Source organism: Diabrotica undecimpunctata, chromosome 4 (assembly GCF_040954645.1).
Source record: "Diabrotica undecimpunctata isolate CICGRU chromosome 4, icDiaUnde3, whole genome shotgun sequence".
NCBI lineage: Eukaryota > Metazoa > Arthropoda > Insecta > Coleoptera > Chrysomelidae > Diabrotica > Diabrotica undecimpunctata.
The window spans coordinates 161998437-162018391 of record NC_092806.1 but is presented as its reverse complement, the minus strand read 5'-3'; the positions used below and the strand labels follow the sequence as shown (position 1 = coordinate 162018391).

The 19955-nt window shown below is 32.4% G+C and overlaps 2 protein-coding genes across 2 annotated transcripts; one reads left to right on the top strand and one right to left on the bottom strand.

The window, feature by feature from the left end:
- The first annotated feature begins 461 nt into the window (after positions 1–461).
- LOC140440386 (uncharacterized) lies at positions 462–13151 on the top strand. Its single transcript, XM_072530853.1, has 8 exons — positions 462–611; positions 3710–4053; positions 5051–5250; positions 5767–5968; positions 6248–6477; positions 8709–8924; positions 10623–10806; positions 12744–13151. The coding sequence occupies exons 2-8, from the start codon at positions 3732–3734 to the stop codon at positions 12911–12913; spliced, it is 1524 nt and encodes a 507-aa protein (XP_072386954.1). The 5' UTR covers positions 462–611; positions 3710–3731; the 3' UTR covers positions 12914–13151.
- Positions 13152–13742: 591 nt separating this feature from the next.
- On the bottom strand, positions 13743–19525 carry LOC140440387 (uncharacterized). The gene is made up of 4 exons (XM_072530854.1): positions 19428–19525; positions 19287–19365; positions 18945–19092; positions 13743–14540 (listed from the first exon to the last, which is right to left on the bottom strand). Exons 1-4 carry the CDS (start codon positions 19475–19477, stop codon positions 14422–14424), a joined length of 396 nt encoding a protein of 131 aa, XP_072386955.1. The 5' UTR covers positions 19478–19525; the 3' UTR covers positions 13743–14421.
- Between the last annotated feature and the right edge of the window lie 430 nt (positions 19526–19955).

Below are 19955 nucleotides of genomic sequence, written 5' to 3'. Positions count from 1 at the left end.
CTGACGACCTAGCGCGTGAGTTCACGTCGGCATCACGCGTCCCGTATATATCTTTTATGTGTGAGTCTGTGTTGGCCTCTCATGACACTTAATCTGTTAGGCATGAACAAGTAGATTGGTATGATAAAAAAATAGAATCGTCTAAAATAGAGAATGAGGAGTTATCAGAGATATAGACACTGCGTAACTAATTCTACAGGAGAATGTGGATAAATGCTAATGAATTTCCATCCTCGAATGGCCAATTCCGTATATATACATATTATAGATTTATAAAGATTCACATAGATAGATAGTTTGAGCATATATTTCGCTTAAAATTGTCAATGCAATAACGTAAAATGACTATTAAACTCTTTATTTCTACTAAAATGTGCAGCCCACTACGATCCATAAGATAATCAGTTTCTTAAAAATAATCTCAAACCGATTACCAATTTCACGATCAAAGTTCCATGTAGTGTAAGCTAGTTGGTACAGGAAAAAGGATCTTGATAAGATCTATAATTAATTTTATTTCCTTTTTGTGTGTTGTAACTTTTTCGAAAATTAATCAGTTATAATCAGTGTACCACGAAACGCACTTCTAAAACAGAGAATTATCTGATTTGGTAAGTAGAAATTTTCATTAAATGCAGTAAAAAACATATTTTGGGTAACAAAAATTGATATCGCTCTGTAAAAACATCCATGAAATACAAAGTCATCGACAGATCTAGTAGTAAGAGCACTTCTGGGCTTGACAACGCTTTGGGTACAATGCTTTTTGCTTATCAGACATATTTTCTATAAAATGTGTTGCTAAATGGCTTCCTATCATTAATTATTTACATTGTGAAATTTCGTGAATTAATCAGAACTGATGATTTTCTTTATTTGCTTTAGAGTTATACCTCCTTCCTCATATGTAAGTTATGAGTTGTTTTTTTTTTTTGGCTTATATATAATACTTATAAATTTGTTCCTATTTTGTGCCTTCTATTTCCACTTCTTTCACATCTTTCACACATCCATTTTTAAGCCTGTTTTTGTTTTTCGCTTCCTTTTAGCCGCCACGTGAATTTTCTATTCATTGTAACAATAAACAGAAAACAAAATGTTTAAAGTAGTGTTCGTGATCTAAATTCAGCAAAATATTATAATGAAATTATAAATGAATTCTTTAATGCAGTGACATTCCTTCCCTTTCCCTTTAAAAGTCCTTCCAACGTTCCTTATTCAGGGTCAGTCTTCCATTTTCTTTACGTCGCGTCGGTCGTACCCTATTTATATCTATAAATTTATTTAAGTGAAATATAGTTTTTGCTGATAAATTTTTCTGGGGAATTCATTGTCACGCAGTTCTTGTATTGTCTGCCGAACTTGATTAAAGCTGGCTAGATTATTTTATTGTTTTTCTTCATATTCTTCTATTTTTGTTTGATGTTTTGTCAAAATTGTCGAATTTCTTCTTCCTTTATTAACTGATGCTTTAAATAGATTAGTTGTTGTTGTGGAGAATCATTTCCTCAGGTTTTTTAACCGTAGTTCCAGTATAATTTTGTATTATACGCCGGTCTTTATCATCTATTTGGGCTTTTGTTAAAACATCCAACATTTTTCGGTGTTGAGCTCTGTCAATTGCTTTTGGTAATCCACAAAGCAGGTGTAGATATCGCAAGTCAGATTGCATCTTTGGAATAATATCTGTAGATAAACAGTGCATCTCTCGTACTTACGCCTTTCATAAATCCAAACTGTATGTCTTGTATTATCTCTTCGCATACCTTGTATATTCTGCGATGTATAATTTTATAAAAAAAAGTTTTAGTGTATGGCTCATTAGACTTATTAGCCGATATTCTCCGCATCTTTTCGCTCCTTGTTTCTTTGGTAACGTAATAAATTCTGAAACTAGCCAATCGTTTGAAATATTGCATGTGTCATAGATATTATTGAAGATTTTAGATAGTATTCTTAAAGATTCATCATCAAGAAGTTTAAGAAATTCAGACCATACTCCGTCTGGTCCTGGAGCTCTCCCTTCTTTTAGTGATATTATAGTTGCTCTTATTTCTGCTACTAGTATAGATGGTCCTGTTTCCGTAGGTATTGGTGACTGGTTCTCCCTCTTATCAAAAAATAAATTTCGTATGCAATTTTTCCAGGCATTATCAATACTCTCTTTGTCCACGATTACCTCTCCGTTGTCATTAACAAGTTTATTTACTCTTTTGTTTTTAAATTTGCCTGTGATTTCTCTTACCTTTTTATGCACGTTAAAGTCGTCGTATTTACTTTGTACAATTTCGATTTCTTGGAATTTTTTCTCCAGTTCTTTCTGTTTGGCTTCTCTGATCTTTCTCTGTATAACTCGTTGTAATGTTTTATACATAGAGTTATTGTTTTTGTTTTCCCTTTTTTCTTCCATCAACTGCAGAATCTCTGTCGTCATCCATGTTTTATTCTTACTTTCTATGTTCTTCATAAAATAATTGTCTTTAATGTCGTCTATCGTTTTATTAGGGGTTCTATCTTCTTTTCTTTTACTTCACTGCAATTCAGTTTTCTCGTGTCATGTTTTTTTACAGTTTTTCCACGTGTTTTTTTAACTAGGTTCTATACACGCCCACTAAAAGATTGTGATCAGATTGAATATCAGCGCCTGGGTAGGTTTTAACACTGTTGAAACTATTTCGATATCTTTTGTTAACAAGAATATAGTCTATTTGGTTACTTATAATAACGTCTTCTCCGTTGTCTCTAGGTAATTTCCACGTATATTGTAAAATTCTGATATTATTTGCTTATCACTGTGGTCTGCTGTGTGTGCATAGACTTGTATAATGTTAGTGTTCATTGGCGACACGACGTATTTATTTGTAACTGTTTCTCTTTCTTCTTCTCTATCCGTTTCTGGATATATTTCTTCGAAATACTTCTGCCATTTTTCTGCTTCTATAGCTATATTAGCTGTCCGTTTTCGGTTACCTATTATATCGGTTATAGTTTTAAGTATTGGTACAATTTTTTATTTTATTTTCTGTTTCTATCTCCTTTATAATTTCTTCTAATTTTTTATTTTTTTTTTTTCGGTTTAAATAATTTTTTTGTCTTTTGCCTTTGATCTTTGTATTTTTCTTGTTCTCTTCTTTGTTTGTGCTTAAGCGTTTCAATATCGTCCTATTCTTTTCTTCCACTGCTAATTTGCACTCATCGTCAAACCAATTATTTCTTCTTTTATTTTGCGTTTTGTCAATCACTTTCTCTGCTGCATTGTTTATTCCTTGATTGATCATTTTCCACTGTTCCTCTATTTGTTGTTCTTTGAACTGCATCTCTGTATTTACTTCTTGTACAAATCTTCTTCTTACTTCTTTCTCTTTAAATTTACCTACCTCCCATTTTCTCTGTGCTTTTCGCTTTTCATTCTTCGTTGTTTTTATTTTACATTTTGTACATGGTCTATTTTATTTCCTTCCAGACTTCCTGGTCTCATTCATGTTATTTTGTGTATGTCTTTGTGTTTATATCTCGTGCTACTTATGTCCTTGTTTCTTTATTATAAGAAATTGATATAACTTTTAATAGCATGATCGTGAATTACTACTTCAATTCTTATAGGCTACTTACCCTATAAAAATTTATTTTTACATTAAAATTTTTACACACAGTCTTTGAATAAGTTTTGTCTTAATTTTATGTCTCTAAATTTTCTTTTTTTTTGCAGGTTGTGTATATAACTCAACACAATGGAGCTGAGCTACTACATAGTATCTTGGATAACCTTTCCATACTACGTAACGGCCCTATTATGGTTGTATCTGTTCGAGAAAGTAGTTTTCTGGTGGCTTACCATGCGGTACAGCACACGGCTGATGAGGTTAGGTTGTGCCGATATCTACTGGGCAGTGGGAGAAAAGTACCACAATCTTATCAACGTCATAATGACGTTGAACATGAAAGATCCCAACGAAGATCTCGTTGCTGATATAAGGGAAGTTCTCAACAAGAAGATCTTGGCTGAACCAAATAAATACCAAAAGTTGTTATGTTCTTTAAATACGTTTTTAGGTGAGTGATTTTTAATAATATAGACTTGAGGTAATATAAATACTCTCATTGTTAACTTTTGATGAATTCGAAAATAATTGTAAAGGGAAATGGAAGAAATGAGGAAAGATCAAAACTTTTTGTAAGTTTTCGGTGTAGGAAGATTCTTGATTCTTATTAGAAAATAAAACATCGATATATAGATGTATTATATTGACTTGCCTTTTCGATTATTAGTCCAAGATATAGAATTTATTTTGATGTCCTCTTCCCTTCATAAATCTGGCTTCTTTGGGAGCTATTTCATAAATGGTAATTTGATTGGAAAATGCGCCCAGTTAGACTTCATGGATAAAAAGTTATGTTATAATATCCGATAATCAATCAGCCATCAAAAATACTGAAATGATTTGTAATCAGGTGCAAAGTGCTATGAGAATGATTGGGGCAACTAAATCAACTAAACAACAAATTATTTTGCCCTCCTATAGATTTCCTCCTATAAATTGCCGTCAAATTAGCCAAACCAGATTCAGAAATATCTTTTATGGAACCGAAATCCTTTTGCGGAATTACTAAGAGCTTAATGCTGTAAGAAAACGTTGAGAAAACTTACAAGGAACAATCTAACAATCACACATACTTCTAGGGAACTAGAAGAAACATAGAAGATTTGGAGGTTGCAATGTTTTATACAAAAAAAGACTACTTACTTTAACAGAAACATTTGTCTGCAAGCTAGATGATGAAACCTCTATACAAATACTCTTTAGCTTCTACTTCCTAAGGAACTCCATAGCAGGTTATACGTGAGTACAAGATTTACTTAACATATAGCTTCTAGATGTACTAATCTTCCCGAGGGAATATACTGTCTAGAAGACAATCATTAGTGAGAAATCATAAGAGAAAGCAAGAAAAAGGGAGCCGCAAGAAATCATATAGGTTTTTTCTTAAAAATAGCAACTACATTATGTTGAATAAAACACGATGAATTACATATTGATATGTATTTTAGGTTACACCTTTTTGTTAAAAGAACAAGTGAAAGCGGACGATTTTATAACTGTCATTGACGTCGAGAAAACAAAATACAGCTCCATGAAAGAATTGATGTTCTCTTACAGTTATAAACCTCTACCACTAAACAATAAACTTCTGCTGGAAATTATCGTTATAAAGGCTACAAAAGCGTGGAAAGAGAGCAATGACATAAAGGTAAGTGACTAATTTATGGTATTTCTTTCATCATTCGTATTCCCTTTTTTTATTTATTTATAATAATATTAGTAGTCATAATTGACTAACCCAAGAGATTTAATCTGATATTTCTTACAAACAATCCTATAAACTGAGTACTTATTGAAGAAATTTACATTGGCATTTCTTGATTATTTCTAATTTTCATTAATACTCTTGCACTTCAACGCTCCATCGTTGATGGAGTATCTCTTTGTGCTTCTTTTCAAAGCTATTGACTTCTTCTTTTATTGTACGCATCTTTACATCTCTGTGAAGAAAATCGATTCCATAAAACCATGATGCATCCCTTATACATCTCAGGACCTTGTTTTAAAACTTTTAGATACCATATATGTTACTTTACATGAAAGCAATCATGTAGAGAGAAGTTTGACTGTCTAAATCTTGCGAGAAAGAAGAAATTTATTATAAACCTATTTGTTATTTTTTAATATACCACACTGTAAAATAAATTTACCTTATAACTTATAGGAGAACCAAATTCCTTTGTTGATAAGAATTAACCACGTAATTGCTGATGGGCTCTCGGTGATGAACCTTTGTGCTCAAGCTCTTGGTGAAAACGACGTAAACCTGGAAAAGAGTCTGAAAAATATTCCGAAAAGTCCAGAGTGGCAGCGTCAACCTGCTTTCCAGTTCCTACAAAAAATATATCTGTTCTTCATGGTCCCAGGTATGTAGAAATTACTATAAATTACAGTTTTGACTAGCGTTAGCTACCATAAAAACTACGGTTTTATGATGTTATTTTTTCATTTTTTTGTTAGTTAAAAGACCAGCGTGTAAACAACTATTTCCCTCCTATTATTTTTATGTCGTCCCTCTGAGGATGTTCTTTTCTAATTCTTTTTACAAATAAAATTCTTCAGTAATTCTAAGACACGTCGTTGTTATTGTTCTCATCAGCATATTCTTATCTCTTTATTCTATATCTCTTTTATTTTGTTTGCAGGTTTTCTTTTAGTACGCTACTTCAGAAGCGAAGCTGTTTCGGTAGCAGGCCAAGAATACGAAGGTCCAATGTCTGCTTACAGACAAAATATTTCCTATAGAACAGAAAAACCTGGAGAAAACTTGGTGCAAAAAATTAAAGACTTGAAAAAACAAATCGGTAATGAGACTAGTTTTAGTGAAATCATTTTGACTGCTGTATCATCCAGTTTGTTCAACTATTACGAAAAGGTAAAGTAGACAGCTTTAATTTGAATCGATCAAATTTGTAATTTATTTGTTTATATAATATTAGAACACATTACTAGAAGAGTGTCTTGTTCTTTTTTTGAACCATTATCATAAAAAGAGTCAAATAAACGCTTTTAATCTTGCGAAGTTATTTTTGCAAAACATTTTTCTACAAAACACTTACGGACAACAGAAAATACCTTACTCTGTACAGTTTTTCCCGTAAATTTTGACACATATTCCTGTCCACTCTGTCTCTTAGATTTTGCCACGTTTTCTGTCCAACGATCTTTCTAAACTACTTTCTTTTTGGCACCTTTTGACACCACATTATCTGAAATAGCTTTACAACTAACCATTGCTTTAAAATACACTTAAACTTACAATTTAAAATATAATATAACCTCAATCACATTGTCAGAAATTCACCAAAACAGGTTAATTACTTTTTTAGTTGGGAATAAGCCACAATTTAAGTTTAAAAACTAGTTTAATTTTGACGTTTTGATTTCTACTTCGGAAATCGTTCTCAAACTACAAACCATTAATAATGAAATGTTTTTATAGACGATATTTTATCGTCAAAGTCAGAAGTGACCTTAGAGATTTCCAAAGATGTTTTAGCAAAAACTTTGCTTTCCAGAGAGGAAATATCCGTCGAAACTTTATAGATATCTCCCGAGACTTTGTTTTCTATAGATATAATGTCACCAGAAACTTTGGCCACATTGGAAGAAATTTCGCTACAAAAAGAAACTGTCGAAATATCGCCACAAACTTTCTTTCCTAAAGATGTGATTGACGAAATCAAGGCTGTATGTTTGTTCTCAACTACATCAGTTTTTGGGTCGAAACCCTCTTCTTTCAAGGCGTCCTTTAGTCGTTGGACTAAACCTTTGCCTTTTTCCCAAGAGAACGGAGTTCTTTCTCTTCAAGTTCTAGTCGTAATTCTAACATTTTTTCCACTTTTCCACTTTCTTAGCCATTTTCACACAATGTATTTAAATATTTCACTTCTGACACCAATTTGTAACGATTTTACTATCTTTATTTACAGTCTTCTAATTTATTATTAAAATGTTCTAAAACTTAATTTATTTAATATTTATTTACACATATACTAATTCACTAACATCACAATAATAATTTATTATGCAACTTATGGGATACATCGATTTATTTTAGACTTAAAATAATGAATTTATAACACCGATTAACTATTTACAATAAAGGTTCCTCTTTATACATATATTAATTTACGGTTATCTGGAGTTCCCTACAATCAGCCCATGAACCTTCGTGGACCTTCTCGAGTGCCGTGGAAGCCAGACAGGTTTTAGCGGAGGGGGCCTGCTTTTCTCGTCTGTTCTCTAAGTAAATCATTCATATTGACAATTGAGACATATATTATAAATTTTAAAGTAGACGAATTTAAAGTGATAGCTCCGTCAGAAAAATCATAGCATGTGATTCGTCTTTAAAAAAGCAAAATGCAGTGATGACAGTAAAATTCTCTGTTAGTGAGAAAACCAGAAAAAAAAACCTCATAACACTATCCCGACATGGTAAGTATTTGGTCTTACATTTAATTTACTTTCAATAAACACCAGACTCTAATTTTATATGTATGTTATTTAAAAAACATAAATGATGACGTATCCCCGATATGTATAAAACATATCGAGGATATTCTTACACCATTGTCTCCCAGCCTAACAATCGACCGCAGACGCCGCATCGCCAGAAACTGGCCGAAAGATCGAGAAAAATAATCGGTGTTCAGACGGCTAAGATGAACTTCAAAGAGTACCATTAAGATTTCGGTAGACAATTCCAGTGACGTTTTGATGCAAAGCCGTAAAAATAAACCGTATAAATACAAAGAAGTTATATTTTTAAGTTTTAGTCTAAAATAAACTGTTCTATCGGGTAAGTTGTAAAATAAATTAATATTGTGTTTCTTTTTATCAATTAGAATAAGTGTAAAAGACTGTTATAAATTATATAGTGTAAATAAATAAATAAATGAAGTCTTAGCATGTTTTAATAATAAATTAAAAGATTGTAAATAAAGATAGTAAAATCTTAATAAATTTTAATCTCTTCTAACAAAACTGATAGTTATGTTGCAATGAGAATTTAAAAATATTGACATTTTTTCCGAATGTACAAAACCTGCAAGGGATTAAAGTAGTGATTGAATACTCAAATCGGAATTTATAACTTTTTAGGCTTTATTTAAAATACCCAAATCAGTGAGAATGGCGGTTGTAGCTACCAGGGATCTGGAGCCAATGACTGTGAAAGGAGTACCGCAGCTACGTAACCAATTTGGACTAGTAAACTTCGAACTTCCTATTAAGATTGATTCTACATCTATATTAGCGAGGTTGGAAGTACTGAAAAAGAATACAAAGAAGCTGTACGATGATCCATCTGAACTTATAGTAAGTTTTTTTTTATAAAATGCACATTACTTGTTCTATCAAGTCATTGAAAAAATCTTAATGGGCTGTATTAAACACTCTGCTAATAATATATATATATATATATATATATATATATATATATATATATATATATATATATATATATATATATATATGAAGTAACAAGAAGTCCAGAGACCTCTCTCTGATCGTAGATGCATGTTGAAGTAAAAGGACTTCTAGCGTCGTTAAAAGTCTCTAGTAAGAGGCTTTGAATTTGCGGTTCACCTAATTTACTATCAGAGAGAGGTCTCTGGACTTCTTGTTACTTCGTATAGATGTCGCTGCTAGCGTACCTGGCTGTTATTTTGGTTATAATAACCAAATACTAGACTGCATTTCATTTCAGTTGAACTTCCACAAGTGCTCCTGATGATGAGTTGAATAACTCGAAACACGTGTAGAGCAATGGTGGAGTTCCGATTGAAATGAAATGCAATCTTTTACTTTCATATATATATATATATATATATATATATATATATATATATATATATATATATATATATATATATATATATATATATATATATATATATATATATATATATATATATATATATATATATATATATATAAGAAATACTGGATATTATTTACTGTCGATATAAACAAACAACACAGTTTATTAGGGCTGCAGTCTGCAGGCCACACCATGAGAAGATGTTACTTACAAAATTTTAACTTTCCAACTAAATTTTAAAATGTATATTGTCCATTATTTTAAATGTTATATTTTATATGTGTTTTTAATGTTGAGTGTCGTAGCTTTGCAAAAATAATCTCAACGACTATGTCTTGAAGAAGGAATAAAAGAATTCCGAAAGCTCGACCAAAAGTCAAAAGAGTGTTTCTATAACATCCCGGCCAAACCTACTGACTGCAGCCCTAATAAACTGTGTTGTTTGTATATATATATATATATATATATATATATATATATATATATATATATATATATATATATTATAAAATAAATATTTTAACTAGTGCTAAAATATCAGTGACTGCCATGCAGTAATTGTGCAGTTACTTGAATGGAATTTCCTCTATTGATGCCTTTAGTTTAAGATTATAAAGAAATCGGTTCTAGGTGTAGTTATTTATATTAAAAAATCTATTATAGGTTGCATGCGAAAAGAAATTTCAGATAGATGAACATATCAGAACTGCGTCACATTTAGCCAAAAAAGACAAAACTAAATCTAGAGAAAAATATCAAGCTTCGGTTCCTTTTTTGTTAAGTTCGAAAGAAGGAAACGAACAAGATACTTTTAATGAAGACTTGTGTCGTGCATTAATCTCTTTAAATATATCGCTTTCCAAATTATCCAATGAAAACTTACCTTCTTTTTTTTAATATATTGTAAACTGAATATTACAAGTGGAAGACTCTAAAGAGAAATCATGTCAACTCGTTGTACTCGTCAGTAATAGATAATATAAAAGCTACTATTAGTGGCAATTACAATGGAAGCATATTTTTCACTTTTTTGCACATTTACCTAGTCTCGTCATAAGAAATCATTTAGACATAATATTATCTAGTTCTTTTTTCTACGTGCGATCATTCGTGTGGTCGTCGCATCAGTATATAACGCTGCGGAGGCTACACGATCAAGTTTAATTGATTCTTAAGCTATTTTATAATTTCAGCTACGAAACTACATCACATTCAACCTCTTGAAAATAATGCCTCTTCCACTAATCAAGAGAGTACTACCGATGAATGGTATCGCCACTGTTATCAGTAATTTGCCGGAATTCCCCAAGATTATAGTATTCAACGGACATGAAGTAGAAGACGCCTACTTTTTTACTCTTCAAAGAGATCAGATGGGTAAGTAATCACTATGTTTGTGTTTTATTTGTAGAATTCATAAAACTGAAAGATAAGGAGGTATTTACAAAAGTTCAAGTAGAAAAATTATGTAGCAGTTGAAAAACTTCCTTGAAAACAACATTCTTCGTAAGACTGTAAATTTGTGTTTTTTAAACTATGTATATTGCTAATTTTTTTATAATTCTTCTTCGTCCTCCTTATAATCAATTATGCTTGTTCATTGTTTATTGGCGGATTAATATCTCTATGGAAGGTTGTCACTCCATCTTTTGCGCGGTCGTCCGATACTTCTTCTGCCGATTGGTGAGTTATCTCTTGTTATTTTGACCACAAAGGTCTCACCCATTCTGCTTATGTGGTTATTCCATTCTTTTTTCTATTTTGTGTCCATTCATTGTACACTGTACGTTACATTTTCTTCTAATGTCTTCACTTCTTTTTCGATCTCTCAGCGTATTTCCTGTAATTCTTCTCAGTACTCTCATCTCTACCGTTTCCAGTAGCCTTTATATTTTGGCTGTGTCGGGTCTCGTTTCTGAGGAATATGTCATTATTTTCCTTACACTGGCTTTATAAATTCTTGACTTCATCTCAGTGTTAATGTGTCTGTTTCGCCATATAGTGTTATTACGCCTGCCAGTCCTGCCAGTCTATTTGTTTTTTGTACTTGATCTCTCACTTCTTTATCCAGGTCTCCATAGCTGGACAGTGTAATTCCCAGGTATTTTATTTCCAGTACTTGTTCAATACTGATGCCATCAATTTCTATTTTACATCTGGTTGGTTCTTTGCTGACTACTATTGTTTTAGTTTTCTGAGATGAGTTTGTCATATTAAATTCTTTTGCTCTTTTGTTAAATTTGTGAACTAGTCTTTGCAGACTATCTTCATTTTGGGCTATCAATATTGCGTCATCTGTGGAACAGAGTATTCTTATCTCTTTGTTTCTCATTCTGTATCCTCTTCCTTTGTTAACGCTTTTGATAATTTCCCATGATCAAATTGAAGAGCATTAGGCTCAATGAATTCCCTTATTGTATTCAGCTTCCTATTTCTATAGGTTTTGTAAGTTGTCCATCTATTCCGACTTCCATTTTGTTGTTTTGGTAGATGTTTTCGATAGCTTTTATAATATTTAGGGGAACTTCTCTATTATACAGAAGACGGATTACATCTTTGAGTCTTACTCAGTCAAACGCTTTCTTTAGGTCAATCAGATACAGAAAAAGTATAATATACTAGAGTATAATAGACCAGCGTTTCTGTGTCTGAATTTTTTTATTATATTGTTAAATTACACAACTTCTTAAGACTGTTTTGGATCTAATAACAACTCTGGGAGATAATACATACTGGTTTTATGATTGTGTACAGTTTTGCTCCGAAATTGTAAAGAAATACAATAATTGTGCACTGTATAATGTATAACCTATGTCTTTATTTAATGAAATCAACAAATAGACTGTTAAAACACTCACTCTGTCGCTAATGGGAGGCAAAGGTTTGTGGGGGCAAGTAGGATCGTCCTAGGCCTAGAACATTACAAATAAATTGCAGCAAACAAAAATGATAATATACAATGATAACGGATTTATTACGGCTGTCGCCGCTTCTCCGCCCCCAATTTCCATCTTTTTCTGTCATATGCAGTTGCCTCTTCTAAGTCTCTTGCCGCCATTGCTTCATCAATATCGTCGCGCCAACTTCTCCGTGGTCGTCCTCTCTTTCTTCTTTCAGGAGGGATCCATTCCAGTACTCTTCTAGGCCATCTGTACTTTGGCATTCTTTTAACATGTCCGAACCAGATTAATTGTTTTCTTTCTATGTCATCATTGATATTTCTCTCTATTTCTCTTACAAAAATGATACCAACTGTTTTATTCGAGTTAATTTGAGGTTTAAATAAGGATTATCTTAATTTTTGTTTATTTTAGCTACTGGATTTGCGGTCATCAGTTACGACAGCCGAATTCATTTGGGCTTTGTCGGCGACGTGGCTTCTATACCAACCCAAGCTGACTGTGACGATATCGTTGACGAATTCTTTAATGCCATCCAAAGGATGCAGACAGAATCTGACAAGAAGAGACTTAATATATCTTAATCGTCAATTAACTATTTATTAATTTTTTAGTTGTAGGTATAAGTTACAGATTTTTAAGAATGTTTTATTCTGGCACCATGTACAAATAGAACGAATTTCGTTAGTGTTTACGATTATGTCATTTTATATAGTTTTTTACGTTATAAAACACATTTTTACATTATAGTATGTCTCATTATAATGATACATAATTATGTAGTTGAAAATGACGAAATAAATCATAGATCATAGATAGTAACTTGTGACTTTTTTGTCACGATACCAAAGAAAGCAACCCCAGAAAGTTTGTGAAAACTACAGACTAATTAATTTTATGAGTCACGCTCTCAAGGCATTTCTGAAGGTAATTCGGAGGATGTGAGTTAGAATTTATCAAAGTGCTCGGCACTAGAAAAACACACTTTCTTTAAAGTTGCTTGTACAAAAGTACTATGACCAAATGCTTAAAGTTTTTATATGGTCCATTGACTATCAAAAAGACTTTGTGAATGAGCCACTTTTAGAACGATTACAGACAATCGGTATTGACGATAAGGATATAAGAATAATAAAGGAATTGTATTGAAAACAATCAGCAGAAATCCGGATTATTAGATCTTTTAAGGGACATTTCTGATATATTAATCGGAGTCCGACAGGGATGTACACTATTTCCTTTTTTTGTTGAATATTTATGTGGGAAAATATTTCAATTAGATTTAGGAAAGAAGTTAAAAGCAACTCCAGTGCAAACAAGACTAGAAAAGAAAAAACATGATTAATAGTGTTAGGTAGCATGTTCAAGTGGCTGGATGCAGGTGCTTGCATAGGTGGACTGAAACACATACAGTAAAAATATGATTAACGGTGTCATATTTCGCTGAATTGCGTGTGCACTGAGAGACCGTTCCATTTCTTCCTTCCTCGTCGGCCAATCCGATACCGGTGTTGTAATGATGGGCCTGTAGCCATCTTTCTGCAAGATAATCCAGCAGCTCGATTCCTTCTTCTAAGAACCTTTCACTAACATTAACAACTGTTGTTCGTGAATTTGGGAGGTAAGAATATCAAAGTATTAAGATAATTACTATAAAGGGTCATATTTTACGGTTAGGTCATTGTTTGATTAAAACTTTAATTATTTTTTATTACATATCAAGGTATTTTGTTGTTGTTTTTATCGGGGTTATTTCAAAATTAATCAATAAATCATTGAATTTATTTACAAAGTTAAAAAATATTTAAATTGATGTTTCATTCATTTTTAGGTGATTTAGGTTTAGGTTTTAATGTAATGTGCTATTTCTTATTATAAGAATTTAGTAACGGGCTAGTAAAAATAAAAACATTATTTTCTCGATCCGTTTTTGAAGTGGGTATATTTTTTTAAAGAGAAGAAATGCTCAATGTCCTTTTATTAGGCCTGTCTTATGCTTACTAAATAAATTTCTCAAACATGTTTCAATTGTTTTGAACGTTTTTATTGTACATTTTTAAATATTTTGTTTTAGGCACTTTTGGCGCCCAGATTATCCAAGCTTGATACAATAGGACGGTGGCTCATACGGAAGCGTATGCTTCGGGCTGACGTACAAAGGTCCAAACTTCTCTAAGGAATATTTTCGGTCGCTTCTCCACCCAACGAAAGCTAAAACAATCCAACATTAATATTAACAGATGCTAAAATTTTTTTAGATGATCAGACTCTTTTAAATCTTGTGCTGGACATCGGTTTTAACGATAAGGATATAAGAATAATAAAAGAATAAAAACTGTAATTTTGTATATAAAGAGTTGGCTGCAAAAGTTTAACATAAACATGTATTATCCTGTTATCTCCAGGAGAATCCAAGCAGCCGTTTTGCAGGTAAATTTTGTTCCCTCTTCGGATAGAATGCTATTATTACAAATACAGGGTAAGCCAGTGAACATTATTGTAGTGTAAGTGTATGCTCCAACTGTAGATAAATCAGAAGCTGAAATGGAACATTTTGATGAAAAACTCAAACAACTTCTACAATACACAAGAAAGAAAAAAATTACTATAATAATCAGTAATTTAAATGCAAAGATATTAAAAGGCCGAGTCGACAATATAATAGGTGATTATGGTTTAGGAATACGGAATGCTAGAGGCGACAGACTGGCTCAATTTTGTCAAGAAGTAAACCTGGCGATTATGAACACATAGTTTCGATTACCACCCCGTAGACAGTATACCTGGAGGTCACCACAGAATAATGAACAAAATTGCATTAAAAATCAAATCGACTTAACTCTAACCAATCTTAGATTTAGAAATTCTATTGTAAGCGTTAAGAAGCAGATTTCCTGGAGCAGATCTCCCCTCAGACCATAACCTCCTTGTCTCAAAAATGAAACTGAGCAAAAAAAAGATAATAACATCCAAAAGTTCTAAGGTAAATACTCAGTTACTCAAGATAAATGAAATCCGTGCTGATGTTTCAACTCGTATCAATCAAGAAATAAAGAAATTAATATCAGAAATGAAAAACACTGAGAATGTGAACATTATCTGTAGCAAAATCAAAGATTCTGTTATAAAAATACAGAAAGAAACTCTACAAAAGAAAACAGAAAGCCGAATACCTTGGATAACTCAAGAAATACTGAAAATCATGTAACAAAAAGAAAATATAGAAACAAAAACCCAAATAAGTACAGAGAAAAACATAATTAAATAAGGAACAAAATAAAAGAGGCTAAGGAAAAGTGGATGATGGAAACATGCATCGAAGTGGAGGAATTGCAGAAAAAGTGTGATTATTATAATTTACATATCGTTATTATTATATATTTATATATCGTTAAATAAAAATCGTTTCAGTGACATCGTAGCACGAAATATGTCGCGTCCCATGCCGTCACTTCAAATATTCCTTCAGCATCCTCATGATTCGATTTAAAGACAGACGTGAGATATAAATGTCCAAAGAGTGCTTTTATTTATAAAAAGCTTTTATGCTTAACAAGAAGAACCTGTAGTACCATGACAGCTCGTTAATTTTTTTATTTGTGAATTCCACAATTACGTTTATATTAGCATCATCAATTAAAATGTTCCACAAATTATACGGCGTTTTTTCGCCACAGTCGTTTGCAGCAGACTTAAAATCAGTTTTGTTAGTAGTTTGTAGATTTTTTGATCATTTGTATCTATTTGTGTCATAAAACTAGCTTGATAGTTCTTGAGAACTTTCATCATCACTACTTACTACTAAAAATACAGTACTCTTTCCATTGATTTCCATCAATAACAATCCATAGTCGTAAACATATATGCGTATCTGATATCATCGGGTCAGAATGGACTCCAGACAATCGAACCACCTACTTAGGGTACTATTTATCGACTGGTATTTAACAGCTTGGAACTCTTTTAGGGACACAAGAATATGAAGAGCATATGGATATTCATCACAATGAGGGAGACACCGAAAATATAGAACCCCCAACGATGGAAGAGCTAAAACAGGCAATACGAGCACAAAAGAACAATAAGGCTCCAGGTATTGACAACGTCCCCCCTGAGCTATATAAATTAGGTGACGATCACCTAGTAGGACAAATGCATTTGCTCATGAATAAGATTTGGAATGATGAAAAGATCCCTAATGATTGGAAAACCGGGATTATATGCCCAATCTATAAAATAGGGGATAAACTGAAATGCGAAAAATATCGCGGCATAACCCTCTTGTACACAGCGTACAAAATTTTTACTTACATACTAAACAAACAACTCCAACAACTAACTGAAAATATTGTCGGGGAATATCAACAGGTTTCCGAAAAGAAAGATCTACAACTGACCAACTATTCACAATGAAACAAATGACGACAAATTGACGTCCACCACATATTCATAGATTTCAAACAAGTCTACGACTCAATTAATAGGAACAAGTTATATCAAATATTGCAGAGCTTTAATATCCCCCAAAAATACATCCGACTGGTAAAAACAACAATGGATTCGTCAATAGCAACTGTCAGAGTCCAAAATGAGCTCACTGAATACTTTACGATAGCCCAAGGATTAAAGCAGGGAGACGTGCTGGCATCGACACTATTCAACCTGACCTTGGAATATGTGATAAGACAGCTGAATATAGGAAGAAGTAAAAAATAAATCAATACAGATTGCCGCCTATGCCGATGATATCAGCATCATGTCTCGCAGAACAAAAGAGGCGGCAGAAATATATTCATATAAAAGACTGAAAACGATTACCTTTTAATGCATTTTTCAGTAGCCCAAAGATGTGAAAATGCAGAACGGATAGTAGAAAAATATCAGGCTGGTTTCAGAGGTGGTAAAACACTGGAATATGGCATTAATACTCATCACATATTATTTATATACATACTACAAAGCAGCCTACGAATAGAAGAGAAATGTTCAAAGTAATGTAAGAGCTAGGAATACCAAATCAGATGGTAAATTTAACAAAACTAACTCTTGAAAAAGTTTAATGTAAAGTACGAATTTAGGGGGAACTGTCTGAACCTTTTAAAACAAATAACGGGTTAAGTCAGGGACAATCTCTTTTGTATACTTTTCAAACTGGCTCTGGAAAAAGTAATACGTATGTCACAAATCACAACCATTGGTTAAATAATTAATAAATCCGTGAAAATGCTTGCCTATGCTGATGATATCAATTTTGTTGGTAGAACGGAAAACGCAGTACGAGAGGCATATGTAACATTAAAAGAATCGGCTACAAAAATGGGTTTAATAATAAACACCAGCAAAACGAAGTATATGAAAATAAGCACGCAACCACAAATCGTACGACCACTTGTTATATAAAACGACGCCATCGAAGCAGTGAAAGAATTTGTGTACCTGGGAGCGCTCCATAACACTGAAAATAATACTACCGTAGAGATAATCCGCAGAATTTGCACGACCAACAGTGCTATTTTGGGCTCGACCTAACAAATCAAACAATCTATCAACAATCTTTGGGCTAACATATGGTTCACAGACCTGGACTCTAACAAAAAGTAATGAAAACATGTTCGGATGTTTCAAAAGAAAAGTACTAAGGCGAATCTATGTAGCAGTGATAGCAGTGTAGCAGAGAAAAAGAGAAAGACCCAGAACAAGGTTCCTTGATAACATCAATGAAAACATGAGAAATATGGGAATACGTGCTTGGATAGGGACTACTGGAGAAAAATTCTTGTGGAGACAAGGACCCACGCAGGGTTGTAAAGCCAGAATGATGACGAAAGATGTGAAAATTACATGGCAATAAATCGGAACTATAGGCTGGATGCTTTAATTTCTCTATTTCTTTCATAGTAGATTTTCTTTCACTACTTTGGTAACCTGATGACGAACATTGTCGTACAGAAAAATAACACTACGTGAGAGCTTTCCTGGACTTTGTCTTATTTCTCGATCGTTCAAGGTTTCATGATACATATTTGTGCTGATATGAACTTTAGATGATGTAAACTCTATGAGCAAGGTCCTCAATGTTCGAAAAAAATTGTTTTTATACCAGAAGCTGATTACATTTAGACGGACTGTTAACAACAAACGCCGTTTCTAGGTTCAAATATTTCAAATTGCAGTCAAATACAAATGATAGAAATAGATAAGCTTGATGTTTACAAATATAACTAACATTATAGAATGTCACGTAAGTGATTACAATTGTTTCCAAGGCTAACTTAAGCAAATATGAGTATCAATTGAACAAGAGTACACAAATAGATTATAATATTTCAGAGACAGAGAAATAAAGACTTTACATGAGAACAACCAAGAAACTGAATGGTTAAAAAACGATTAAGTAGTGAAAGGAGAAGTGTAGGACATCTCTTGAAAATATGGAACATGCAACAAATGCGTAAATCCTTGAACAAAAAAAAAGAGACGAAGAAGCTTATATAATTTTATGAATGTAGTGGTAGTGTAAATTTTCTCTACAAAATTGTAAAAGGTTTGGGATTTAAATGAAAAAAAAAGCAAAATAATAAGAAGTGTACAAATATTCCTTGTAATATGTATTACCCGATGACGTTGTAGGTACAGCATCAGTAGCCTCTGCAGAAATTATAACATCTTCCAAATAATTCATTTCCATTTTCTTTCCTCTACGAGTAATTTTTTTGTACTGTTCTTCGCTGTAGCCCAATTTGGAAGCTTCTTCAAGGATTATCTAAAACGATGTGAAATTTACATACCAATACAATTCGATAATGAAACTTCATAGATAAGGGAAAAATACAAAACAGGAAAATTTACTTTTAATAAATTCGGATTTGTGACGTCCAAAATACTTTTTTAAAGGAATTGTGGTAAAAAAAATAGTTATTGAATTATAATAATTATAAAAACATATAGGGGATTTACCTTAGGAAATTCCAAGTAAAATCCCCACTTGTCGTGCCATTCCTTCCTAGCTTTATCTTCGAGAACCTCCAAAGACTTCCTACGAACAAATAAAAGCGCTCGTTTTTGATAAAAATAAAAATCAGCACACAAAATACTTACAAAATGTTAGTTTGAATCACATAATCGGTATATTGACTCGCTGCTGCCATTGCACCCACAATCTATTTGTTTTGGGTGGTAAGGAAAGCATGTCAAATTAGTTTGATCGATAACATTTAACAATAGCGTGATGAATAGCAGATAAATTTACAGGGTAGATCAAAAAATAGAAATTAAGCTTAAATAATAATTAAGACTGAAATAATTACAAATAACTAAGAATACTTCGACTTGTTACAGGCGAGTTACAGGCTCGCCTAAAAGAAAATCTTAACAAAGTTAATTGAGATGATATACCTTTACCATTCATAGTCAAAAACAACGTGCTACAACAGACCAATTACTACTAAATAATTGCGTTTGATAGCGTTTGGCAGCTAGCCAACCGAATCCACGAATATCTTTGTAAAACTGTATTCTTCTTTTCGAGCTACATCTTGATGTACGAGGTATGTTCAAAAAATACACGGAATTTTTAAATTTCGTGGGTTTGTAGAGTTCAATGTGTTCAAAAATGTTTTTATTATA

Excerpts from the sequence above, each read along its gene's own strand:
- LOC140440386 (XM_072530853.1), top strand. The coding sequence starts at position 3,732 with ATGGAGCTGAGCTACTACATAGTATCTTGGATAACCTTTCCATACTAC. Across the intron at positions 5,969-6,247 it reads TCTGTTCTTCATGGTCCCAG|GTTTTCTTTTAGTACGCTAC; the intron begins GTATGTAGAAAT and ends TTTTGTTTGCAG. Across the intron at positions 8,925-10,622 it reads ATGATCCATCTGAACTTATA|CTACGAAACTACATCACATT; the intron begins GTAAGTTTTTTT and ends TTATAATTTCAG.
- LOC140440387 (XM_072530854.1), bottom strand. The coding sequence starts at position 19,477 with ATGGCAGCAGCGAGTCAATATACCGATTATGTGATTCAAACTAACATT. Across the intron at positions 19,093-19,286 it reads TTTACTTGGAATTTCCTAAG|ATAATCCTTGAAGAAGCTTC; the intron begins GTAAATCCCCTA and ends ACATCGTTTTAG. Across the intron at positions 14,541-18,944 it reads TGTACCTACAACGTCATCGG|CTTTCGTTGGGTGGAGAAGC; the intron begins GTAATACATATT and ends GGATTGTTTTAG.